The 23,936-nt window shown below is 42.7% G+C and overlaps 1 protein-coding gene across 1 annotated transcript; it reads left to right on the top strand.

Annotated features, from left to right (window-relative positions):
* The first annotated feature begins 9,027 nt into the window (after window positions 1–9,027).
* Window positions 9,028–17,344, top strand: NRSN1 (neurensin 1). Its single transcript, XM_021553383.2, has 3 exons — window positions 9,028–9,194; window positions 14,536–14,733; window positions 15,755–17,344. Exons 2-3 carry the CDS (start codon window positions 14,545–14,547, stop codon window positions 16,151–16,153), a joined length of 588 nt encoding a protein of 195 aa, XP_021409058.1. The 5' UTR covers window positions 9,028–9,194; window positions 14,536–14,544; the 3' UTR covers window positions 16,154–17,344.
* The last annotated feature ends 6,592 nt before the right edge of the window (window positions 17,345–23,936 follow it).

Raw genomic sequence — 23,936 nt, 5'->3', positions numbered from 1 at the left:
CCTGCAAAACACCTTTAAGGCTTGTTTAGTAAGCATACAATCTAACAGGACAGAAGACACAACAAGCATAAAAATATCTGGTTCAATTAAACAAAAACTGATAGCAAACTCGAACTTGGCTTAGCATTAATGGAATTCAGTAAAGGTGTTTCCTAATTTACCTCATAGTTACCAAGATCAGGATCACACAGAAACATGCAAAAATTATAACAGAATAATGCCTCCACTTACTAGTAAGTAAAAAAGAACAAAAGTAAAAGAAAAAAAGAGCAAATTCTTTGCTGACCTTTATATATCAACTTTTTCCTCATCAATAAGAGCACAGCATGAATATAATTAACATACAAGGGGAATAAGAGTCAAAACAAACAGGATCTCAAGAGAGGAAATCATAGCAGCAGCAGATGGAGGCAGCAGTAAACATTAAAGATGCTGGAAAAGCCCAGTTCTCTCCTCTGGCATTTTTGAAAAAATATTTATTCAGAGTTGGGCATATGAACATAATGGTCAATTTACAATGAAAGAAAATTCTCTTGAGGGGGGACCACTGTCAAGTGAACAAACACAGTGCAGCAGTACTTTACAGACAACTCACACAACCAGCAGATGAGCTTCCTTCCTTCCAGCATCCTCAGGCACTAAGCTTGCTCTTGTAAGTAACTTTACTTTTGTTTGGCAACATGCAGTTCAAGCCAAGGCTTGAGAAGTTAATAAACACAAAAGAACAGAAAGAGCTGCTACTATCTCACACTCACTAGTTTGCAAGTTTACAGCCCTCCTGTGGGAGAGGGCTTGGGAGATAGTCCCCCTGAGTTGCCGTGGGAGGTGACCAACGTGTAATTTCCCACCACCCCTGTTGTCAATCTTTAGTTGTACCTTCCCCTTGTTCCTGTCCATCATTATGTAAGCCATCCCCCAGTTCTGGAAAGTTCTTTGTTCTCTGTACCCCCATTGGTTCCTTCCCTGTAAACTCTCCTTCCCCTTGTCCCCATTGGTTGTCACCCCATCACTCACCCTGTACTCTGCCCTGAACCCTTCCCTCATTTGTTGTTTCCTACCCTGACCCTCCTTCCCTGTTACACTTATATTCCTTACCCTGCCCTCAACATGGGGCTGTCAGTGCGAGCTCCTTTCCAGAGAGGTTGTCTCCCCCTGCTCCCTGATCTGTCTTTCCCTACAATAAACCATCTTGGAAACAACGCTGCCCAAGTGTCATCCCGCTGTCGAGAGGAAGCTTTCCTAGGGCTATCCGGCTCCTGAGGACCTGACCCTGTGGCGTGCCCGGAGGTCACAGGACCCAGGTGCCTCACCGTCCCTTTGACTTTACCACAAAAGAAGTTGCGTTTCTCTTCCCTTTATAGGCCAGGCAACACATGTGAGTGATCATCATTATAGAGCACTCCTGAAGCTGGGTTTAAATAGGGTAATAGATTAAATACATGTTAACTAGAAGTCAAAGGGCACAAGAGTATTCATCATGCATTCAGAAGCCCCTTGAGCCATGGTAGCAGTATGTTTTAATTGGGTTTTCTGTTGAGACAATTCCTCTTTCATGATTTATGAAGAAACAAACTAGTCTTATTTTGAACTGCTACTTCATTATGTAGCCTAAGATTATTTAAACAAACAAACAAAAATCCCAACAAAAACCCTAAAATGAATAAAAAATACCTCCACAGCCACCAAAACCCTGCTGTGGTTAAGGGAAGGATCTAAAGAAACTATCTAACATCTCTGCCAAGGGAAGTCTGGAATGCCTCCTCACTTCACTTAATCTCTGTGTAGCAATTCTAAATGCATTATAGTAAGCTCCCTCAGTACAACAGGTACTAGAGACATTTGAAAGCATCCCTGGCCTAAAGCTTGAAGGAGTCTGAGATAGAAGAGTGTTGCAATGTTATTCTTCCTCATAACTGAATTGGAATTGCATTTAGATGCCATTGCTACAACATTCAGGAAGGAAGTCCCAATTTCTTGGCAAAACACTTTTATCATCCGCACCTACACAATTAAGGTTCAAAGCAATTTTGCCACTGACTGCAATGGAATTATACTGTTGCCCAAGATGTAATAAGAGGTGTAATTGTCTTGTATGATAACACTTAAAAGCATAAAAGTGTCTTCTTGTCTTCTGCATAATTCAGAAAATACAATAATAATACAATTTCAGACAGCTTCTGAATGAAGCCTCTTATTTCTTGTGGACTCAGGCATCTTCCAAAAAGACTGCCAATCTTGGGTATGAAACTGGACAAAGAATCTAGCAAACTCCTAGGCAAATTGCTAAAACAATTAGCTACAGTTAGAACCATGTTCCTCATTTCTAGCCTGTATTAGCACAGCATTAATTTTGAGCACCTTTATCACAATACATTATTTTCCCTAAAATTACAGTAATTAACTACCAGAAATTGTCTCTACTACAACATCCACAGTGTTGATTACAGCAATGAAAGTGCTATAAATCAGCTAAAAAGTCTCCCCTATAAAAGCCATAGTCTATTCAATGTAATGAAACAGGTTATGATCAAGATGCACCCTAAAAAGAGCAAAACCATTCAATCACAGGAATGAGTAACCAAGAAAGTCATTAACCCCACTATAGCTGGAGAAAAACAGGGGTTTTGGGATTCATTACAAAACAAACATTTATTTTGGATTGACACAAAATTAGAGGTTTTGTTTCATTTGCAACTAATAAATTTCTTTGTATTACATTTTCTCTCTCTGTCTTGGTCCATTTATTAAACAAAACAAACTAAACTCTTTTTAATGGAAGAATCAAAGGATTAAATTTAAAACTAGAAATATTTTGCTATTTCAATTGTTTGAAATATTTGATTTTGAGAAGTGCTTTAACAAAATGCTTTTTTCAAAATCTTTCTGCTCTCCTTCTATGTTTTACTTTCTCCACTGAACCAAACAAAAAGATATCTCCTTTCTCTAACCTTCCAGAAACATTTTTTTCAGCTAATTCAAAATCTGTCAAAATAAAATGACAGTGTCATTTATAGAATAGGTAAAAATATTCCAAAAGTTGGAGAACATAATTATTGCCCTTGGTTATGAGAGATGTTGACTAGCCAAGTATAATGGTATCTTTCAGCATTGAAATTGACAACGTAGGCAAAAAGAATTAGACAACTTTCTTTGAATGCTGGGTATATTGATCATGAATTGAAGATCCTACTTTTTCGACTTACAGCTGTAGAGCATTCAAATTGCACTCAAAATCCCTAATAAAAAGCCATAGTTGGTGACCCAGTGAAACTTCCAGCCTATGTCAGTGCCAACCAAACATGTCAGTGGCATCATGATCATTTTACCATCAAGTAAAAAATCACTGGGGATAATTCACTGTAAAGTATGAATTGGTTAAAAAATAAACAAACAAAATGAAACAATCCCCAAATAAGCAATCAAACAAAGCAAATCACAACCACATTAATTTCCTCAGATTAAAAAAAAAGGCATTCAAATGTATTATTTAGATAACTACATCTCATTGATTTAAAAGGGCTCAGCTTCCTTAAATGAGATACCACTGCCTGAATAATTAGATCCCAATGCAGTTTTGAAGATTTATCCCTTAATCTTCAATATTTTCAGCATAAAACACCCAGAATGATCAGATGTCCTGCGCTATTAAACAAGGGAATACAATGAAAAAGTGGCTTAATTCCTAGTTAAAAATTCATTCTTCAGAGAACATAGTATCATATAACTCCAAGCAAGCAAACAGAAGAGGCAAAAAACCACATTTTGTTAGGGTGTTGTGTGCTATTTCCTCAAGAAGTCTGCACACTAGTGTTACGAGGTCAAAGATCCTGGACAGAAAAGGAGCTCTGCTGAATTAACTCGACCAACTGCAGAGCACTATGCTCACACTGAAACATGGTCATAGATATCAAAAGGGTTTTAAAACTCTGTAGGCACAAGCAGAAAATTTGTATCCACCAATCTGTCCTTGGTACATATTCACCAATGCAGCACTGTTTTAAATGTTCCACATGGAAGTCTGAGGATGATGTCAAAAAGATTATATTGACACTGGAACCTTGCTGACATCAAAGAGATTACACTTTTCCCTCTCAGGTGCGTATGAGAGTGGAACTTGTCTGCCTATGATTGTTGTCTGTTTACTTTTGAACATCATCAGTGAATTAAGGTGAACTTTGACTGATTTTTAGTTCAGAAATAATAGTGACTGGTGACAAAGAAGACAATATTTCCTTGTGTCTCTATTCAAACACCTTGAATAGATCTGAGATGCTTGTTTTCTCATAACATCTATAAATCATAGGAACAATCAGTGTATGCTCTTCTCCATAAATACAGAATTACAAAAGCTGAGATAGGACTTTTCCTTCTCACTGCTCTCTGGGAAGTAATTGTTTGGAGATACCTTTATTGCTTAAATCTAGCACTGTTTTCTGAAGAAGAAATATGGACTAAGAGACAGTCAGTGACAGCCTGGCAATTGATGCTTGGTATAATGGCTAATTACATTACAAAAACACTGTGGCTGCACTGTTTCAGTGAACAAAAACAAAGAACTCCTTGAACCAGAAGATGCCTTTGCACAGAGGTCTTCACAGCATCCTCCAGACAAGGTGGTTACTGCCTGAGAGCAGCCACTCTCAGACACTGCCAATACACATGGGCAACAGCACCAGGACAGTGTTGTCCTTCCCATCTTTGCTCTTACAATCAAAATATGTCTTTTAAAATTGTGTTTATGTTGATCATGCTGTATTTGTGTACTACTTCACTCTGCCCTGTTATTAATATTTGTGTTACAAATAATGGTGTAGAAGAGACCAACCACAGAGTAGTTGCATTATAAACTTACGATGGCTGCTTTATAAAAGCCAACCAGTTTATCCAAAGATGATAGGAAGAAATATAATAGCTTCTGGAATAGAAATCAGACAGATAAAATATTAAGACTCCAGGGGATTTTGAGAGCAGTTTTTAATGTCATCCTCATGACCCTCAGCATTCACAGCAGAGGTCAAGTTTTCAGTTGCTCCCATTTCCATGTTGGCACCAAAACACAGAAAAACTCAGTACATTGCAAATGAAGCAACTTTAGCAACCTCACCTTCAAGAACAGAATGCAGAAGCATGCGAGAGTTATCAAAAGATTCTTTGTTTCAAACATTTTTCCTCACAGGCGCACAGGAATACAGAAGAGAGAGAAACTCATCTTATGTGTCCTAACTCATGCAAACACAGTAACTCACATAGGCAGCAGCCACAGCTCAACCTGACGAGAAATTGAGCCCCTGGCTTGCTGTGCCACTGGGAGCAGAGCACTCTGGAAAGTCTTCCCTCGGCATGGGTCTCTGCGCTTGAACGTTACACCACACCTCCTCATGAAGAAACTGAATATCTTAGAATGACTGAACAGTTTCCCCTCCCCTGCCCATGCCTTTGAATTCTTTTTCCCTTAAGAAATCAAATTTGAAAAATTAACCCAAGCTCCCAGGCACTGATCTTCATAGGAAGTTTATTTTAAAACAACACGGCCGTCTAGCGATAGTAGTAGCCGCTGCTGCAAAGAAAATACTCTCTGCTGCAGACATTTGCTGTCCAACACTTGACATTTCCAGAAAATGGTTAAGTTTGATATTTTGCTGTTTCATCTGGGTCTAAATAAAGGCTTTTTGCCTCTAAACCATGTAGACACACTGCAGTTGCAAAGCTTATTTGGAAACAGCTAGGCCTAAGAGCAAGAAAGTTTCTTACTAAAAACTGGAAACACAAATATGATGAATGGAAACAGTCTCTGAATGAAGATGGGTCACTGAAATATTTCTAATTCCTACTGCCTATTCCTCTTCACTCAGTATCCCCTCACAGGCAAATGTTCACTGACTCATGTGAGGTCCCTGTCACATCTTCAATCACTTGAGTATGTGCATTTTGGGTTACACAGCCCCTAAACTGTTCAAGGATTATGATACTCAAATTCACCAAAACCAGCAGGAATGAAAAATAGAACAAACAATCGTTAGCCTATATATTTTCAATGTAAGAAAAAAAACACCTAGATTTATGATTTTGATTGTCAAGAAAGCATCTTCTGTATTTCTGGCTCAGGGGACAAGAACAAATCTATATCCAAAGACGGCAATGGCAGAATATGATATCTTATGACAATTAATCATTTTTGCTAGCTAGAACACTTTGAACAAAGCACTGAGAAAGCAATGTCTGACAAACAAGTAGCCAGGCACTGATTTCTGGACAATAGCAACAGACAAACCACCTCATATAAAACAAGAATGCAGCAGCTGGCAGCATTTCTTGAGTCTGAAAAATACACTTCTTTGATTCATAAACTATGCTCTGCATCAGAAGCTTTGAAAGATAAAATACTCTTTACAATACATCCTAACAGCTCTAGAACTGCACTACAGACTTGAACTGACCTTCATCTTTTTGCCACCTTCCTCCCCAGTATTTCTGGCTACTCAAGGTCACGCCCTTAATGGCAGGACAGCTCCTTGAGGAGACTCCAAGACAGAGGAAGGGCAGACAGCTATTAGTCATTAGTCCTGCTCCTTGTGGATGTGTGTCAACTGCAGGTCTTCCAGATGTGGAAGCTTTATGGGCCTTGCTCTCCAGATGAAGGTGAGCCAGTCATTAGGAAAGTAAGGACAGGTAACGTCTGTCAATAATGTCATTACAGTAGAACTTTTCAGGCCACAACACATGAAACAGAAGAACAGCCTCTGGAATCTTGCCATCACCATTAAGCAAATATGAACAGACATCTGCAACTCAGTGAACTTGAGTCTCATATGAATTGCTGCATTTTGCTACGGGGAAACGTGTTTTACAGGAGCTATAATTTCTCCAATTCAGCACAGGCTCTCAGAAGCTACCTAAACAGTGTTCATCAAAACAGCTGATACAATCATTTTAACTCTCAGTAAGAGAGAAGCCTGTAAACTCTATGGCAACCAACACCACCACCAACAGAAGTTCTTGACAGGATTTTTTTCCTCAGCATGCTCACTACTGTCCTTTATAAACCTTTAGAACAGCAGATGGAAGATAAAGAAAGCACTAGACTTGGGCTTCCTTTCCACAATGGGAAAAAAAACCAAACCATATACACAGCTTGAGCTAGGATATTGCACTTCCTCTCCATGCCCCTACCAGCTGAAGCCCTCAGGATAAACATAGTCTAAATTTTTTGAAAGCTGGTAACTGAGGAAAGACCTGCATTTGGAAATTTCATCATTACCAGCAACTCAAACCCTGAGTCCCACCATGACCTCTAAGTCCTGCTATTTTAAAACATCTTTGCATTGATGTTACCTATTTCAAGGCTAAAGAGGGCATTTACACCCTTCTGTACAGTGTTTCTTATAACCAAGCTCAGCTACACTCCAACACATCTGAGTTTATGCCGAGTTTGAAGTTTTCCTTATGTGCCAAAAGTGCACTAAAATCAACCTATGATACCATCAATGGTGATCCCTTGGTAACCCCTTTACGGTTACTAATTTGGAGTTCACAGATCAGCATTACTGCAAATGTTCCCATTACTAAAACATTAATTTGACTTGGTTAGCTGAGCATGTAACTTCTGTGTCAGGAAACACAACTGGACCAACAGAGTTCATGTTCTTTTCATTTATTGCTTTTGTTAACAGGTAAGTAAGCAAAAGAAGCTTTGTAAACAGAGGGAGGACTCATAAAGTAGATTAACTGCTTTTTCTATAGAAGACATCATCCTGATCTGAAATAAAGCAGCATTCAGTCGTAACTGTGATATTACATATCATAAATATTATATATAATAAATATACATATCATAAATATGTACCTACATAAATCTGGTGTTAGTTTAACAGGACAAATAATCACAGAATCTCTTTTAAGACTGATAGCCCATCTGGCTTCTCATTTATCACCTCACTGTATTCTCCTGTTTTATTCACAAATAGTTGTTAGTTTATTACATCCTAGCTAGCTGCTGTGGGCTGGGGTATGCTTATTATACTCGCTGAACAGCACACTGCTGTGAAGTAGTTCTGCTAGGTCAGGAGAACACTTCTGGCATACTCATTGCCTGAAACAAGAGAGGCGTAACAGTTTTGAAAGGACAAGATGGAATGCACTGAAAGCAGCATTTCTTCCTCCAAATCAAACCCCTTACTTGCTCTTTTTTTAATAGCTATTTTTATGATTCCTAGTTTGCATATATCCAAACTCACTGTCATCATGAAATGCAGGGCTTTTTCCAAAGAAGCTTGGGCTATTAATGAAGCCATTAGTCTCGCCTTCTTCTTTATATTCTATAGTGATTTAAGGCACCTTGGAAATACCTTGGTTTTCCTTTGGCTAATACAACCCCATTTTGCTTTAATGCACTTCCACTTTTTCTGCATGCAAGAACACTCTATTTCTGTGCATATTTTAGTGCACCATATGGATATGAGTGTCTAGAACTCTTGCCCTTTGCAGTCTCATTTTTTTCAGGGGAATTACATATTGCATCTTTGTGGGATTCACTTTAGCATCTCCAGCTCTTGGTGCCTTGTCATGCCCTTTCCTCAGTAACTTCCTTACCCCTCAAACTTGTTTTCTTGCCATTTTTTCAACCTGTTGCTATCAGAGCAGCCCCCCGACGCCAACGCTTGGCCTTCAGCCCCACTCTTGTCTCCCTGAGGAGTGCCCCTCGGTCTCATGCTGAGCGATCCATTCCCCCAAGCCCCAGTTTTCAGTGTCTTGTCCTTCGCAGAGCACTTTCTGTCACGTCTATGCACTGGGCTGGACAGACAGCACAGCACCGCGTCCCTGCGGTTTCCCACGCCGACTACAAGCGGGAGGAGGTGTGGGGGGCGCAATCAGAGGCCCGTGCGCTACCCCAGGGCGGGCACCGCCGTGCCCTTGGCGTGCACCGCCGGCCCCGAGCGCCGGCAGCCGGGAGCGCCGGGCTCCCCGCGGGCGGGCGGGGGCGGCGCGGCGAGCCGGGCCCGGCGCCGCTCCGCGCCCGGCGGCGCCGCTCAGTGCGCAGGCACGGCGCGGGAGCGAGCGGCGCTCCGGGCCGTGCATAATACGTGCTGTCTGCGGCCGGCGCGGCGCAGAGCGGAGATGGGGCCGGGCCGGGACAGCCGCAGCTAGCGCCGCCAGCGCGGGGGCTCGCCGGCCGAGGGCAGCGCCGGGAGGGACAGGTAACCGCGGAGCGCCGCTCCGGCCCCTCGGCAAACTTCGGCTCGGCTCTTCGCCGGGGCTCACGGCGGGGGCACGGCGCGGAGCGTCCCGCGGAAGGCACCGCCGCGCCGGCTCGGGGGGGACGCGGCTCTCTCGGGCAGGCTGGTGCCGCGCTGCCGCCGGGGGCGGGGAGGGGGTGGCCGGACCGGGGCTTCCGCCCCCACCGGGGCACCGCCGGGCCGGGAGGGTCCGCGGGCCGACATCTCGCCTGCGTCCGGGCGCTGCGGAGTTTTTCCGCTTCGGCCGGGAAGCGGGAGATGGAGATGCAGAGCATCCCGCCCCGGCCCTGGCGGCGGCGAAGCGGCCGGGGCCGCTCCCCCAGGAACGCGGGAGAAGATGCTGCTCGCACCCCCGTGCAGGGATGGGAGCAGAACGGGCTGCCCGAGGCAGTCGGGCATCACGGCTGTCCTGAGGGAAGCGGCAGCAGGTGCCCCTGGCAGCGCCGCAGCCCGAGCGAGGCCAGGGCGCCGGGACGGGCGGAGCGCGGCTCGGCCCCGCCGGCCCGGGGAGCGCCGGGCGCTCGGGAGGCATCGGAAAGGCCACCTCGGAGACTGCTGCCACAGGCAGGCTGTATGGGCCAGTGTTCCTCCCTCACAAGGAACGCTCTCTGTAGGCAAGCACTGGAAACGTGGCTCTTTGAACAGAAGGGTCAAAGTATGTAAATCTGAAGAGGGGGGAGGGCGACTTCACCTGTTCCAGCCATCATCATTCGTGGCTTGCATTCGGTGGCAGTGTGGTGTCACAGAGCAATGACACATCTTTATTTCCTTTTGTGCTGCTTTTTAAATGACAATTCCTTGCATTTTATTTTCTTAAAATGTTTTCAACCTTGGCACAATAAAGCAAAGTATTCGGAAATTTTTGGGAGTAATTTTTCGTGGAGCTTGCTCATCTTTTAATCTGTATGTTCACAATTCCAATCACATCTCCCCAGATCAGCAGAGGATAGTAAAGCTCAAAGTAAACAGGACAGCTTTTGCCATGGAAACAAAAGTTGCTAGGGGATGGATTGCTACTACGCAGTGGTGTTCTCTGAAGCTGTGATCCTACATCCCACATTTTCCTGAGCACCTTGGGTTTCAGCACTGAAATACTTAATGATTAAGCTGCTTCTTTCAGCATGTTTTCAGATTGTGGATAACACAGATTTGGATAACAGCGACTCTCTTTTTTAGCAAAAGTTTCTCAACATTTCAGTGTTTAGTTTCTCAGCCCTAAAGGCAAGATATGCAAATACACATCAACACTCAAGAGATCATAGCTACTGCAGTATTTATTCATCCACTGTAAATTGGTGCTGTGACACACCAATTGTTTCTTACTTGTGGAGAACTGTTTTTTCTCTCTGACTGTTCAGTTCCTGTGCCCTATCTGTAGGTAGCAAGAACATCACATCTACATTGCAGCTGAGAAAAGAGACCATCTTAGCTCACATTACCAGGCTGCTTCATATAGGGCTGGGGAGCTGCCTTCTCTCTTAAGGGGCAAGATATTTTTCAAAAGATAGATTATTTGTAAATGAACTATGAAGAAAATGCTCAGTAGAATTAAAATTATTCAGTGCTTGAAAAGAATTAACGATTCCTACAGTCCTTTTTCTTTTTTCTTTCCTTCCATTTTAAAAGGTCATGCTACTTGATGGTATCACAACTGTTTCAAGCATAAGATCATTCTTTTGTTTTCTGTTTCACCTCCCAGTTCTTATTTCTAATTTTGCTCATATACCTGACCAAAACCACCTATTAGCCTTTTACATTGCTAAAGAAAAAGAATCTAAGTGTCATGTAAGCTGTGTGGTCCTTACAGGCAGTTCTTCATCAAGCTGTTAGAAACACTGCATCCTCCTTTTTCTCTCTTGACTAAACCTATAGACAATGCAGTGAATGCAAGGCCATGTTCGTACAGGTCTCTGTCATGTCACATTAGGTTTTCTTAAATTTATCACAATAACTAAATTTGCTGGTTCAGACTCAGCAAAGTGCTTCACCTCCTTTCTGAATGCTGCTGGTGGCAGCTGGAGTAATACAAGCAAGCTTTGGCAGGCCACATTATCCAGGTATGTTAATTCTAGTTCTTCCCTGAGTTGACTTTATGGAGTTGCTTACATCTGAAGAAAATATCTCCCATTCTGCTCATTATATGGTGCTAAATTTGCTTACCTGAATGATTTAAGTTAGCCAGAAGTTAAGCATAATTTATTAAGAAGGTAGGGTTGATGTGAGAATAAAGATCTAAGTAAGGACCCAAGAGAATGAGTCTCTGCAGAACTTTAGTTGACCTCTTTATTCTATTCCTGATGTGTCTGTGTGCAAAGATGGAATCTTTGCTTAACCAAAAGATGGGTTGAGGGAGTTGGATTTAAAGTGTTCTTATCATTGAAGTCTAGGTGGTGTGACCCTATATGAGAGAGCTGGAGCAGCTATGATAAACTGCACAATTTTTTCCTCTTCTCCTCTCCCCTTGAGGTATGTTTATGAGAACTCCTCAGTGCTTGTGCTGTTAAAGATGACAGCTAGCTGTCAAAGAAATGGTGGCAGTGAGTAAAGAGGACTTCTTGTTCTCTCTTTTTGGGTAGGGAATAAAGAGTTTTCCTGAGGGAAACAAAAAGAGCCTTCGGAAGTAAAATAACTTCCAGCTTTTCCCCACAATAGTCCAGATTATATACTTATATACATATCACAATTTTATATATATATTTTTTGTACTTCAGAAAGTGATAGTGTTCAAAACTTCATAGCAGGATAAAAAAAAGCACAACAAACTGTCCTGGTTTCAACTGGGATAGAGTTCACTTTTTTCTCAGTAGCCATTACAGTGCTGTGTTTGGGATTCAGTGTGAGAACTGTTGATAACATGCCGGTGTTTTGGTTGTTGCTTCATGCTTTCCCTAAGCGAAGGACATTCTCAGTGTCTCATGTTCTGCCAGTGAGGAGCTGCACAAAAAAGTGAGAGGAAGAACAGCCAGGACAGCTGATGTCAGCTAGCCAAAGGGGTATTCAACACCATAGACCATCATGCTCAGTAGTGAAACTGTGGGAGTTACCAGGAAGGGGATGATGGCAGTTTGGGGGCAAGGTTTGGCATTGGTTGAGGTGCTGAGCAACTGTATTGTGCATCACTTCTTTTTCTTGGGTTTTATCTCTCTTTTTTTAATTTAGTATTAGTAGTATTATATTTTACTTTATTTCAATCATTAAACTGTTCTTATCTCAGCCTACAAGGTTTATTTTTGACTCTCCTTCCTATTTTACCATGGTGGAAGGGTAGAGAGCAGATATGAGTGAGTGTAAGGCTGTAAGGTGCTTAGCTGCCAGCTGGGCATAAACCATGAAACAAACAAATGTTTTTCAGTATATTGACTGTAGTTGGAAACATCATTGTTAGCTATGTACAACTTGACACAGGGTGGCTCCAAGGGCAGGCTCTTCCAGTTCACCTGGTGAGCAGCTGGTGCTGCCCAGGAGTTTCCTGCTGTCTGAAGGTCTGTCTCCACCATGCTTGTTTTTCCACCATTCCTTGGAAGGCCAGCACCTTGAGCACATTCTGATGGACACTGGTGCTGTATTATCAGCCCATCCACAGACTTGGAGAGCACTTCTTTAATTTCCTGAAGCTTTACAGTGGCTCAGGTGGAAAAGAGAAACTTGCAGGGAGTACAGAGGCAGTTAGGAGTTCAAAAAAGGGGTTCCTGACAGTAGCTGTGCTTGACACTGCCTCTGTTGCTCTGCAAAGCTCAGTCACCACCAAAGTTCCCTCTGGCCCTTGGCAGGTCTTCCAGCCACACGTGGGCTGCCTCCTCCACTAGGTCATGACTTCTGTGAGAGCCTTGAAACCTCATCACTGGGTTGCATGAGAGATGTTTGCAACTCTAAGATGTTGAGATCATGAAATGCCAAACTAAATGCATATTAGATATACAAAATAAATAAAACCTCAAGATAATGGATTTCTGTAAAGAAGAAAAAGCAAATCCCCCTTTATTCCTAAGCCGAGAACACAAACGGATTTCCAAAGGCTGAAAGTTCAGTTTTTATGCCAGCACTGATTTCTAGTAGAGCCAGCCAAAAGATTCAGTCAGACTGTTGCTATTCCTCATCAATATTTTCTGCATTATTCTTAGTTTGAATGCTTGCATACTCAGGTATTTCACACTTAGCAGGATCACTCATTCCCAAAGGTAAAGGTCTGTAGGGCTGAAAATTGTGAGGTCCCATCAGCACATCAAACCTCCCTACTTCTAAGTGAAATTGCTGCAGAAATCTGATGTACAGCTTGAAGCTGATATAAACTGAGCCATGACTTTCAGGTGCTAGTTCTGATTAATAGTTTCCTTTGGACTGAGGCTTTTCAAACTTTTTTAAAGAGAAGCCAATGAGCCTAAGTGATGTTGAGCTATTGCTCAAGTTGTTTTTAGGGGCTAGTATTATTTCAGTGAATTCAGTAGCATCACACTTGCTCGAGCAAGTTCAGGCCGTGGACTTGCGTAGTTAAATATGGATTTTGTATGTTAGGAGATCGTACATGAAATGGAAAGAGTAAGAAACTTTGTTCGTAATTTTCATAGCAGGCAAAATTCTGATTTTATTAAAGTCAGCAGGAGGATGGGCATCAGCTTCTTCAAGAGAGCAGTACTTGGCTGTAAGCTTAGGATTTCTGTTTCGGTCTTACTGAGCAGATTGATGCTTTTAAGGCATTCAATTTTTAATTTTTTAATAACTATTCCTATTTAAATACAAGTTATATACTCTTTTAATCTGTCTAGGACTTATTTTGCCTCTGTTTCCCATAGCTGTGAGTGGTATATCAGTGCTTAGTCCTGCACTTCAAAAGCTCAGAAAAAAAAAAACATTTTAAAAACCTCCTCTTATGCAGCAGTTTGGAAAGTTCATAGTGTGGCAAACTCCAGAGACTGACAGAGACCGTCTGGAAGAGAGGCAACATGAGCCCTTGAGGGATGCTGGATTTTGTTACCTGTCATATCCTGCTTTTTTCAGTCTCCATGGAAACACAGTAGCACATTAGTGTGAAAGATGGGGAGTGAGCACCCTGTGTATGGGAGTGAATGTTCCCTGCAGCACCTTCGGGCTGTGCTGTGCCAAGTCACTGAGTTCCTTGGGTTCGCTTGAGCTGAGTCACTGCATGCAGCTGCACCCAGCTCATTTCTCGGTTCGGAAAAAAAAATGAAGAAAAGGTCTCTTCTGAGCTGTTTTTGTTTTCATCACATCTGGAGAGTTTGCAGCCATCTTTGGTCTTTCCACCACACTGATAATGATCTGCTTTGCGTGAAACTTCTCATTGCAGGTAGGAAGGATGAGCTCCTATGCTGACATCTGCGGGTCCAAGCACGCGCAGAGCAGCACCGAGGGAGGGTATCAACGCTATGGAGTTCGGTCCTACCTGCATCAGTTTTATGAGGACTGCACAGCTTCAATTTGGGAGTATGAGGATGATTTTCAGATCCAGAGATCGCCGAGCAGGTGGAGCTCTGTATTCTGGAAGGTACTGCCTGTTGCTTTTTACTGGAGAGAGATGCTCCGTGTGTCTTTTCAAGACTTTCACTGTGTAACTACTCGTATTAAGTGTTCATCCAGAAAGGCCTTTTGTTGCTCAGTTTTGCCTGATGTGGCCAAATAACTATGTCTGAAGGCAGAGCACTCTTACCAAATATGTCAGCTCCCTGGGGTCTTTGGATCATCTAGTTTCTCTGTCCCAGTGTCACTGAAACACCAAAGTCTTGTCTGGGAACCCCGTGTACATCTTCAAAGTGTAGTTTACCTCTGCTTTGCACCTATAGAAGTCCTTCCACATTGTTTGGAACAGGACTGGTAGGTTAAGAGCAGAGTGTGACGTAGGGATCAAGAAAACCAAAAGGTCTCCAATAAGGTCAGGGAATTTGACAGAACTGGAGAAGAGCAGAGGTTGGATGGGGCCTATGAGGCCATGCAGTCCCTGCCCCATGGTGATCCTTACCCCCAGGAACATTCTGGGTGAACCAAATTTTGCACTTATACTTGAAATGTGCAATAAACACTCTGTGATCTGTTCATATGGCAATAGCAACTTCCTTCTAGTGCCTGGAAAGGAATGATATTTTATAAAGTAAAAGCAAGCGGTAGATATGACAGACTGCCAGCAGGAATGGAACTGTTGGTGCTAAGCACCAGTTAAAGACATAATCAGTTACACAGCACTGAGGTTAAACTCTGAATCCTCTCTCTTTCAGCATGTAATGCTGTTTAGAGATAGTAATGCATATTCCGTTGTTTCCAGAAATGTCAGTACTCAATTATATAAATATGATTTGTAAAAAGAACATTTTTCCATATGTTCTAGTTCTACTAGGGCCTCATATATCCTAAAAGAAAAATACCCACTTTCTCCTAAGAGAGAGGACTGCATCTGCAAGACACAGTGAAAGATAAGTGCCTCCTAGGACCACTTCCCAACTGAAAACTGGAAAGGAAAATGGAAAAACTGGAAATTAATTGGGGGTTTGTTTGTTTCTTTCTTTGTTTTCCAGGTCGGACTCATCTCTGGGACGGCTTTTATGCTGATAGGTGTAGCTGTTCTTGTAGTGGGTTTTCTTGTGCCACCAAAAATCGAAGCCCTTGGGAAGGATGATTTTGTTGTTGTGGATACCCGTGCTGTTCAGTTCAATGGGTCCCTTGATATATGCAAGCTGGCAGGAGCAATCTTGTTCTGTGTTGGAGGGTCCACTGTGGCAGCATGTCTGCTGATGTCTGCTTTTGCTAAAAGTTACTCCAAAGAAGAGAAGTACCTCCAGCAAAGATTTAAAGAGAGAATAGCTGATATAAAAGCCCACGCAAACCCAGTCACAAAAGCGCCAGGACCAGGAGAATCAAAGATACCTGTCACTTTGTCCAGAGTTCAAAATGTCCAGCCTTTATCTGAAACCTGACCCTTCCCTTGGATTTTGTTTCTCTTGTAGATCACTTTAAGTGGAAAATATCAGCCCTTGTTGGCATCTGTGCTAGTCAAGTAAAACATTGAGTGCTCTGCTATATAAACATGCAGCTAATGGGGGAGCTGCTCTGGTAAAAACGTAGAATTGGGAAAAAGGAAATTATGTGATTAGACCTGTGACTAATATATACAGTACTTTTGAACCTTTTAATCTGTGTGGGTACAGTAAGTTCTTGCAACAATTATTAGGTGTTTAGCTTATCAAATTGCATCCCTGGGAAACCTAAGATGCACTTATTAAAGCTGTACCAGGAGCACTCTACATCCCACTATTTAAAGTTTAGATGATTTTGCTATTTTTTCAATTTCATTAATTTTTATGGGTTTTTGCCTTTAAAATACTGTTAAGTCTTACATTTCCCACCTGGTTCTGCTGTCTGGGAAGCCAAGATTCTGCCCTTGTAATTTGCACTTGTCCTCCTGTCACATGCTATAGTCTGTATCAAAGTAATACTGCACAGGTAAAACATACATGTCAGGGAGAGCCCTTAATTTGATTCCAGCACTTCCCAGCAATATAACTTCCTGGGAAAGGCAAGTTATACTTGATCCTGAGTTACAACTAACCTATGCTAAAGTGCCACTTTCCTCTTAGTCATTGCCATGTTAGCAAAAACTACAAACAAAATAAAGATAAGGAATTCCTGTGGGAGGAGGAACATCATACTTGTGTGTCTTTGCTTTGATATTGTTTATTTCATTAGATTATTATGTTGAGGCTAATACAAAATGTTTTTGTTTCTTCTGGGTGAGAATGAATAAATGTGGTTTGACATGCCCAAGCCCTGTATTCTGTCAGTACATCAATGCCATGTTAGATGATCTCAACATACGTATCTAAAGACATTTTGAAATGCTGTTTATATTTTTATAGAGAATAGAAGAAGTTATGCTTAACCAAATACATCTGTGTAAATGCTTACCTAAAGACTTGTCCTTTCATGGAAGACCCCTAATTATTTTCTCACCCAGGGCAATTATTTTACTGTCTTAATCTATGGATTTAAATTAAACTGTATAAAGAAAGATGTGACATTTGTTTTCTCTGACAATATGTGCCACCTTATAGTTCTGTCTATTTTTTTGAATGGATTGAATAAAATTCTAGGCGTGAGCCACCCATGGATTTTGTGAAAAGTTTCTTTCTAGTCAAAAAAATTTAAGAGCACTGCTTAAAGGAGAAATCAGCAGTTGAAACCCCCTGGTCTCTTAATGCAGTCTGTTTTCATCTTACAGCAGCAAGAAAGCCACTTTGGTGCTGAATCAAAATGATTCTGCCACAATAATGGCAGGTATGTGGTAAGAGCTGTGTTCTTTCACTTGCTCATAAAACATTTTGTGGTCTGTGATTGCTTACAACATCAGTAAGCCAGATTGTATGTATTTGGAAATTTCAGTTGAATCTGCAATAATTATCATGGCTGATAGTACCATGGGAAGTAAAATTTTCTTCTGCAAAGGAAGTTCCCCTCTTGGCAACACAATTGCAGAGTCCAAGCATTAGCACTGAAAAGATGGACACTTGAGAGCTCTCCACGTGCACACATTGTCACAGAGAATGGAAGAAAGAAGGTATAAAGGCATTTGGCAATTCACTGGCACCCATATGTTAGAAACGCAAAGGTATATTGTACCCAGTACTTCAAAATAAGACTGTAAGCTCAGGGGAGAAGTAGGTGAAGTAATGCTAAAGAGGAAAAGATCAGCCTGGCAAGGTGAGCTGTGTATTTATAAATAAAGCCATCAAGCACAGGGATGAGGGGTACTGACTGCTCACAAGGCACATGGAGAGGCTGTCACTGCTGCTGTTAGTTGTTCCAGGTAGAGAGGGTCCTCAGCATTTCCTGTCCAGGTTGCAAGGACTGTTGTTTACTGCCATTGACTTTCACTGCTGTCAGGCTATCGCTGTGTGGGCAGCAGAGTCAAGCTGTTCTGGCCTTTTCAACTGAAGCTTTCTAATTATGCATGGAGGAAATGTGACATTTTAAGTTTTACAGTGAAGTTCACAGAAGGAGATGAGAGCGAGGTCTCCTGTAGCTGAGTCCCTTCTCTTCACTTGCATTTTGTTAACACACTGCTAGAAGTTTGCCTGAAAATCCAGCTGGAAAAGAAAGCAGAGGTTGGGGTAGTCCACCCAAACTAGGGCTATGTAGATATTCTCAGTTCAGTCAGAGAGAAAACAAAAGTTTCTAACCAGGCAGAAGCCTGGGAAACAGTTGAGAGAGAATGTAAATAATACTTTGTCTCTCTTGTTCATATTGCTTATAGGTAAGTTCTGCCACTATGTGTCATTCACTGCACACCAATGGTATGAGATGTTTTTACTCTAAGACCAATAGAATTGGGCCAGATGATGCTTTCTATAAAAAGAGCGATGTATTTGAAATAAATCAGAGTTCTACTCTTAAGCCTTCTGAATTGGAGTCCTTTCATACCGTCCTCTTTCAATGGCATCAGTTATATGGGTGCGTAGTTCTCTTTAAAACACACTCCACCACACATGCAAGTGTCACAAAATTTTCATCCAGAGGACAACTGACCCAACAAGTAATTGATACAGCGGATCCAAACATCAGGTGCTCAGTCACATTGCACAGAACTGAACATGTTTTGACAGTACAGAAGCAGATGAGTCATGGTATGGCATTACCCAGGTGCTAGGAGAAAAGAAATGCCCTTGAGGATTTTACTGAAGCTTTCTGGGATAGGAAATGCACTTGGGATTTATCAGCAGCAGCAAACCTGATAATGCTGTCGTGGCTAACGTTGCCACACACGTTTCATCTCATTAAACCCTTGTTTCGGTTGCTTGGAGCTTTTCTGGAACTGAGACCTCCAGAGGCTGCAATCCTTCAAACCAGAGAATCAGTGCCACACACAGCTTCTGTAGAAATATTGAGCAGAAAATTGCTCTGTTACTATTAAGAAACCACATACTGGAAAGATTAGGACACCTCAGGAACATTTTTAAGATCCATTTTCTTGCAGAATTTTACCACTTTCTTCCTTTGGTGGAGGAACTGAAGCATTCAAAAAAGGCAGTGGAAATGTATTGTGTGCTGTTCTTATGGAAAAAGCCTCTGATATGGCCTCCAGATGGGGACCAGCAAAAGGCAGCCAGGCTCCCTGGGAAATTTCTAGTGAGGTTGAGGGAAATCTGTCCCTGCACATATCAATTTTCCTACCATGTAACTTTTCATTTTTCCATCCCCATTAAATTACAGCACACACTTGAGTATGGGACTGCCTGGGACTTCCCCTCCGAGCACTGACTTGCCATCAGCTTTCTAAAGGACACATTAATGGAGATCTTAGTGCAAATGAAATGGCTTAAGCAGCCAGGGTCTTCTTTCTTCAACCTTTTGACCTCCCTGCTCCAGAGGTTACTTTCTGTTTCTTCATGCTCACCTTATTTCTTTCCCCTCTTTTAGCCACATTTGGCTTGAAATTACAGTGCAATCCCCTCCCAGCTGAACACCATTTTCTCTCCAATTGTAGTGAAAGAAATCACAATTTTCATCTGAGTCGTAATTACTAGCTTCATTTTGGTTAATAGATGTTCTGAAGGTTAGCTCTGCTTCCCCAGCACACTGTGCAGAAAGGCTTCTGTTAGCATCTGTTCTGTTCTCCACTCTCCAGGCTGCCTTGACTCCTTTATTTTCCATTTTTCTTAGTGCATTGTGAATCACAGGCAAAAGGCAGAGATGGAAATATTCCTCCTCTTGAGCTGCCTGTAAGCAGATTTAACTTCCAGTTTCAGCTACAGCCTCAGCCTGCCATTTCCAAGTATGAGATTTTTAATCATGCACAAGTACAAGCAATCAGCTCTTCATGAAAGCAGAAGCAGCAGAATGGGGAGGCTGCAGAGAGAGAGGTTTGGCAGGGGCTGAGCAACAGCATGACCTGCACACCAGGGAGGCTACTCTGCCCTTGAGGACATGAAATGCAAAGGAGACGGCAAAAGACTACAAGCACCTTAACTGGATGCACTTTCCTAGCAGCTTTCTAAAAGTGCTAAGAATTGAACAATTTTGGTAAAATACAGGAATTAACACTTGGGATTATTCACCAGTGACTGATCATCCTGCCATTACACAGCAGGCTGCTCTCAGCTCATGGCATGTCAGGGGTAAAGAGATAATAAAATACAAGCTCCATGAGCAGGCTGCCAAGGCACAGCCTCACCCCTTCCATGTCCTACCCCTTACCCCTTACACAGCTGAAGGAAGCAACATCTCCTGCACAATTTGGGGTTAATGCCCATGCAGTTCTTAGAGAAACAATGCTTGTGTTTTGCCAATTCATCCTCCTGAGACAGTCTGTCCCAGAGGAAAATAATTTTTCAATCATTGTTCAATCTTCAAAATGGGAAGAGCCACCAAGTTTCCTCCTATTTCCAATATTTAGAGACCGTGTGTGATTCTTCAGGAGCCTTCTGGTGCCTGGGCAAATAATCCATCCACCTCCTCATTTTTCTTCAGTTCTTATCTGGACATGTGGCAAACCACACAGTGTGCATTTCCTGCATCAGTTCACTTGATGCACATTAAGCAGGCCAAAGCTCAGTTTTGCTGTCAGATAATTTACAGAGGTATTGGGATGAAAATAATCTCTGCATATTGACAGTAGGTGAGGAAAGTACTTCTAACAGCCCTTCAGAGAAAAGAGCCAGCATCAAATGACCTCTTTTATTGTTTTTTTTTTCCTAACTATTTACAGCTGATTTTTGAAGGCACTCTTGTTTTCCCATAATTTTCCATTCATGGGCTCTTGCAAATACAGATGGGACATCAGTTTTAAACAATGCTAATAAGCTAGTCAGTTTAACAATGCAAGTTATGCTGCTCCATCAATTTCAGCCTCAAAACTTATGGCACTCATCACTTAAGGCCGTTTCCTAGCAAAAGGAACCCTTCAGCCTGAGGCTAAAAGGATGTGTTGGTGTTGGTGCTGTTGTGATCATCTGTCAGTGAATATCAAAATATACAGTCAGTGAATATTCAAAGCATAAAAAAAACTTGCTACAGGTCTAAAACCTGTGACCAGAAAAACATAAGTACAATGGCTAAAGTCTTTGTGGAAGTAGACATTAAAAAAAAAATCAACTTTTGACAGCAATATTCTGTCCCCCAGGGCTAGACAAGCATAATGACTTTATTGTTGGACAAATGCACTATCTATAATGCAAGGACACATTTTTCCCTTTAAGATACTATGGTAAGAAAAATTTCTTCAGGTAGCTTTTGCTCAGAATGGGTTAAGCTCTTGAATGACCCCTTGCAAAGGCACTTCTTCTAAAACTGGAGCAAGTTTGTGCCCAGACAAAAAATCCTCACTTCAAAGACTGCTGAACAGAGCCACTGTCTCCAAGGAGCACAAATCAGAGGGTATCCCTCATACAGGCTGACTGAGTTTCTGGCTCCCTGCTTTGTAAGGTCACAAATGAGTGGGCAAAGGGCAGGGCAAAGGGCAGCAACCTGTAGGGGGGATGAAGATAAATAACTGGGGTGGACAGTGTCAACTGGCCAATGAGGGAGGCAATCTAATGTAGATTTGAAGTAATGCTGCAGAGCATCGTGGGTTAATTCCTCTCTATCATCTTAGGTGGGGAAAACTCTATGATATAGTCTTCATAGCAAGGCTTTGGGGATTTCCCTCAGGGGAGGAGTCAGAGGATTCCACAGGAGACTTCACCATCTTATGCCATGGGAGGAGCAATAAGAGCTTGGTCCCTTGCAATGAAAACCAGTTAAAGAGAGATAATTGCAGCACATGCAGCCAGCCTGTCTTTAGCTTAAAATCACAACAGAATGTGTGGCAAGGAGTTTGCTCTGACCTCCAGGTGATCAAGTAACTAGAAAGTGATAAATTGAGTTTGTTGGTTTAAATGTGTCCTGTGTTTGACCACAGGTCTTACATGAGAGGTAGACAGATTTTTGCCCTGACACGGAGCATTATCTGAGTCCTCTGCCCTTCCTCTGCCCCTCCAGCAGCAGTGGCTGCCCTCTGGGGAGTGCCTCAGCATGGCTTTCTGAACTAAATTCCTTGCTCTTCAGGCACCATATGCATTTAGCCAAAAGTATGATGGGAAAACATTCTCCAGACCACACAGAAGTTCACCTGCCTGAACCACTGGCATAAACCTTGAAGGCCCCAGCTCAGAAGCAACTCCAGACCTGACAGCCAGATTGTTTTGTCTCTGCAGATGTATTCATGGCATCTGTGTTGAGAAGGCTCTGGCCTCTAGTTTTCTGGTGTGTTGCCAAGTTTCCTCATGTCTGCGAGCAAGCCAACAAGAAAGCATACATAATGCAGGTCCCAAACCTCTCTCCAGGATTAGTGCAGACCAGTCCATCGAGTCCTTACATTTAAAACACCCAGCTGTGGATCACACAGGTGTTGGTTTAGAAGAAACTCAAAGTGTACACTAAAGTATCTCCAGATCTGTAAGGAGGCTGCTGGCCATGTTTCCTGTGCACATCAGGCCTGTACTGAGGCACACTCACAGCAAAGTGCAGAGAACAGAGGTGTCAAGGACTGCATCTGCATCCCATGTGGAAGGGAACTAATCTAGCACTGACTCCCTGGCCCCCAGCTTCTGTGCAGGGCTGAACAATTAGAAAAACAAAACTGCTGGGAGCACCACATGGAGACCCATGGACACATAAGCCATTGACACGTGTGTCACTTCTTTTGGTACAGGAGCCCTCATAAGGCAGTGTTTTGTGGAGGTTTTTTACCTGCTGAAAGCTTCCAGAGGAGCAGGCATTTGTCTGAGAGCAGTGGCAAACACTACTAGGTCAGTCAGCAAACCATGATTTGCTTCCTGCATGCACCAGCCAGGCCATGCTCAGGGACCCTCTGCAGCACCAGGGTTCTCCTGCTGTGGGACAGCAGCAGAACTTCCTAGTGTAGAGAGTTGCTAGTGAGTGAAAAAAGTCTTAACACCAATATTAAGGTCTTTGAGATTAATTACCCACCCCCCCCCACCAAAACAAACAAACAAACAACCCACTCCTTTTATGCAGAAAAAACCTCTGCTTCAGTTTCCCCACAGAAAATTATACTTGGGAAGGTTCTTCCAGGGAAAGGCTCTAATCCCATGAGAAAGCACGATGCTACTACAGGCTACTACAACTACAGAAGTCTGCCTCCCTTTGCACACACTTGGGACCATTTGTGCTGTATCGTGTTTCTATGGTCTGTTCTGTAATGGTTTATCCCTGTACCCCTATTTTCCCCACGACAGTCTTGCCCCAAGTTATGTCCTCCCAGTTCAATGTCAACCTTCCCGAAACCTGCTGTCTCATTCCCCTATGTCCTCCCTGGTGTTTGTCCATCACTCAAACCCCCCATCCCACCTTTCCAGAATCTTCCACCCACAGTGTCGAGTGATTGGGCGAGGGCTGGGGCCCTACCTATAAAGCTTCCCCATTGGATATTGTACCTGTCCATCCTACCACCTTCCACTGCCCCAGGTTTCCCCATTGGTTGGTGGGTGATCCCTTCTCCCTGTTTACAACCCCCTTTATATGTTGTACAGCTCTGCTCGGGCTCTTTGTTGGCTGTTCCCCTGAGGTGCAGAGGTCCCTGGAGTTCTGAAATAAACCTTGGATTATAACCCCAACTGAGAGCCTGCCTCTTTACTCCACGGATGTTGCCGCATCTCCTCCGTTCCAGGGCTGGTGACAGCTCTAGCCAGTCCCTGAACCTCCCGG

The sequence above is a fragment of the Lonchura striata genome, chromosome 1, assembly GCF_046129695.1.
Source record: "Lonchura striata isolate bLonStr1 chromosome 1, bLonStr1.mat, whole genome shotgun sequence".
Lineage (NCBI taxonomy): Eukaryota > Metazoa > Chordata > Aves > Passeriformes > Estrildidae > Lonchura > Lonchura striata.
This window is presented reverse-complemented; position numbering and strand designations above follow the sequence as displayed.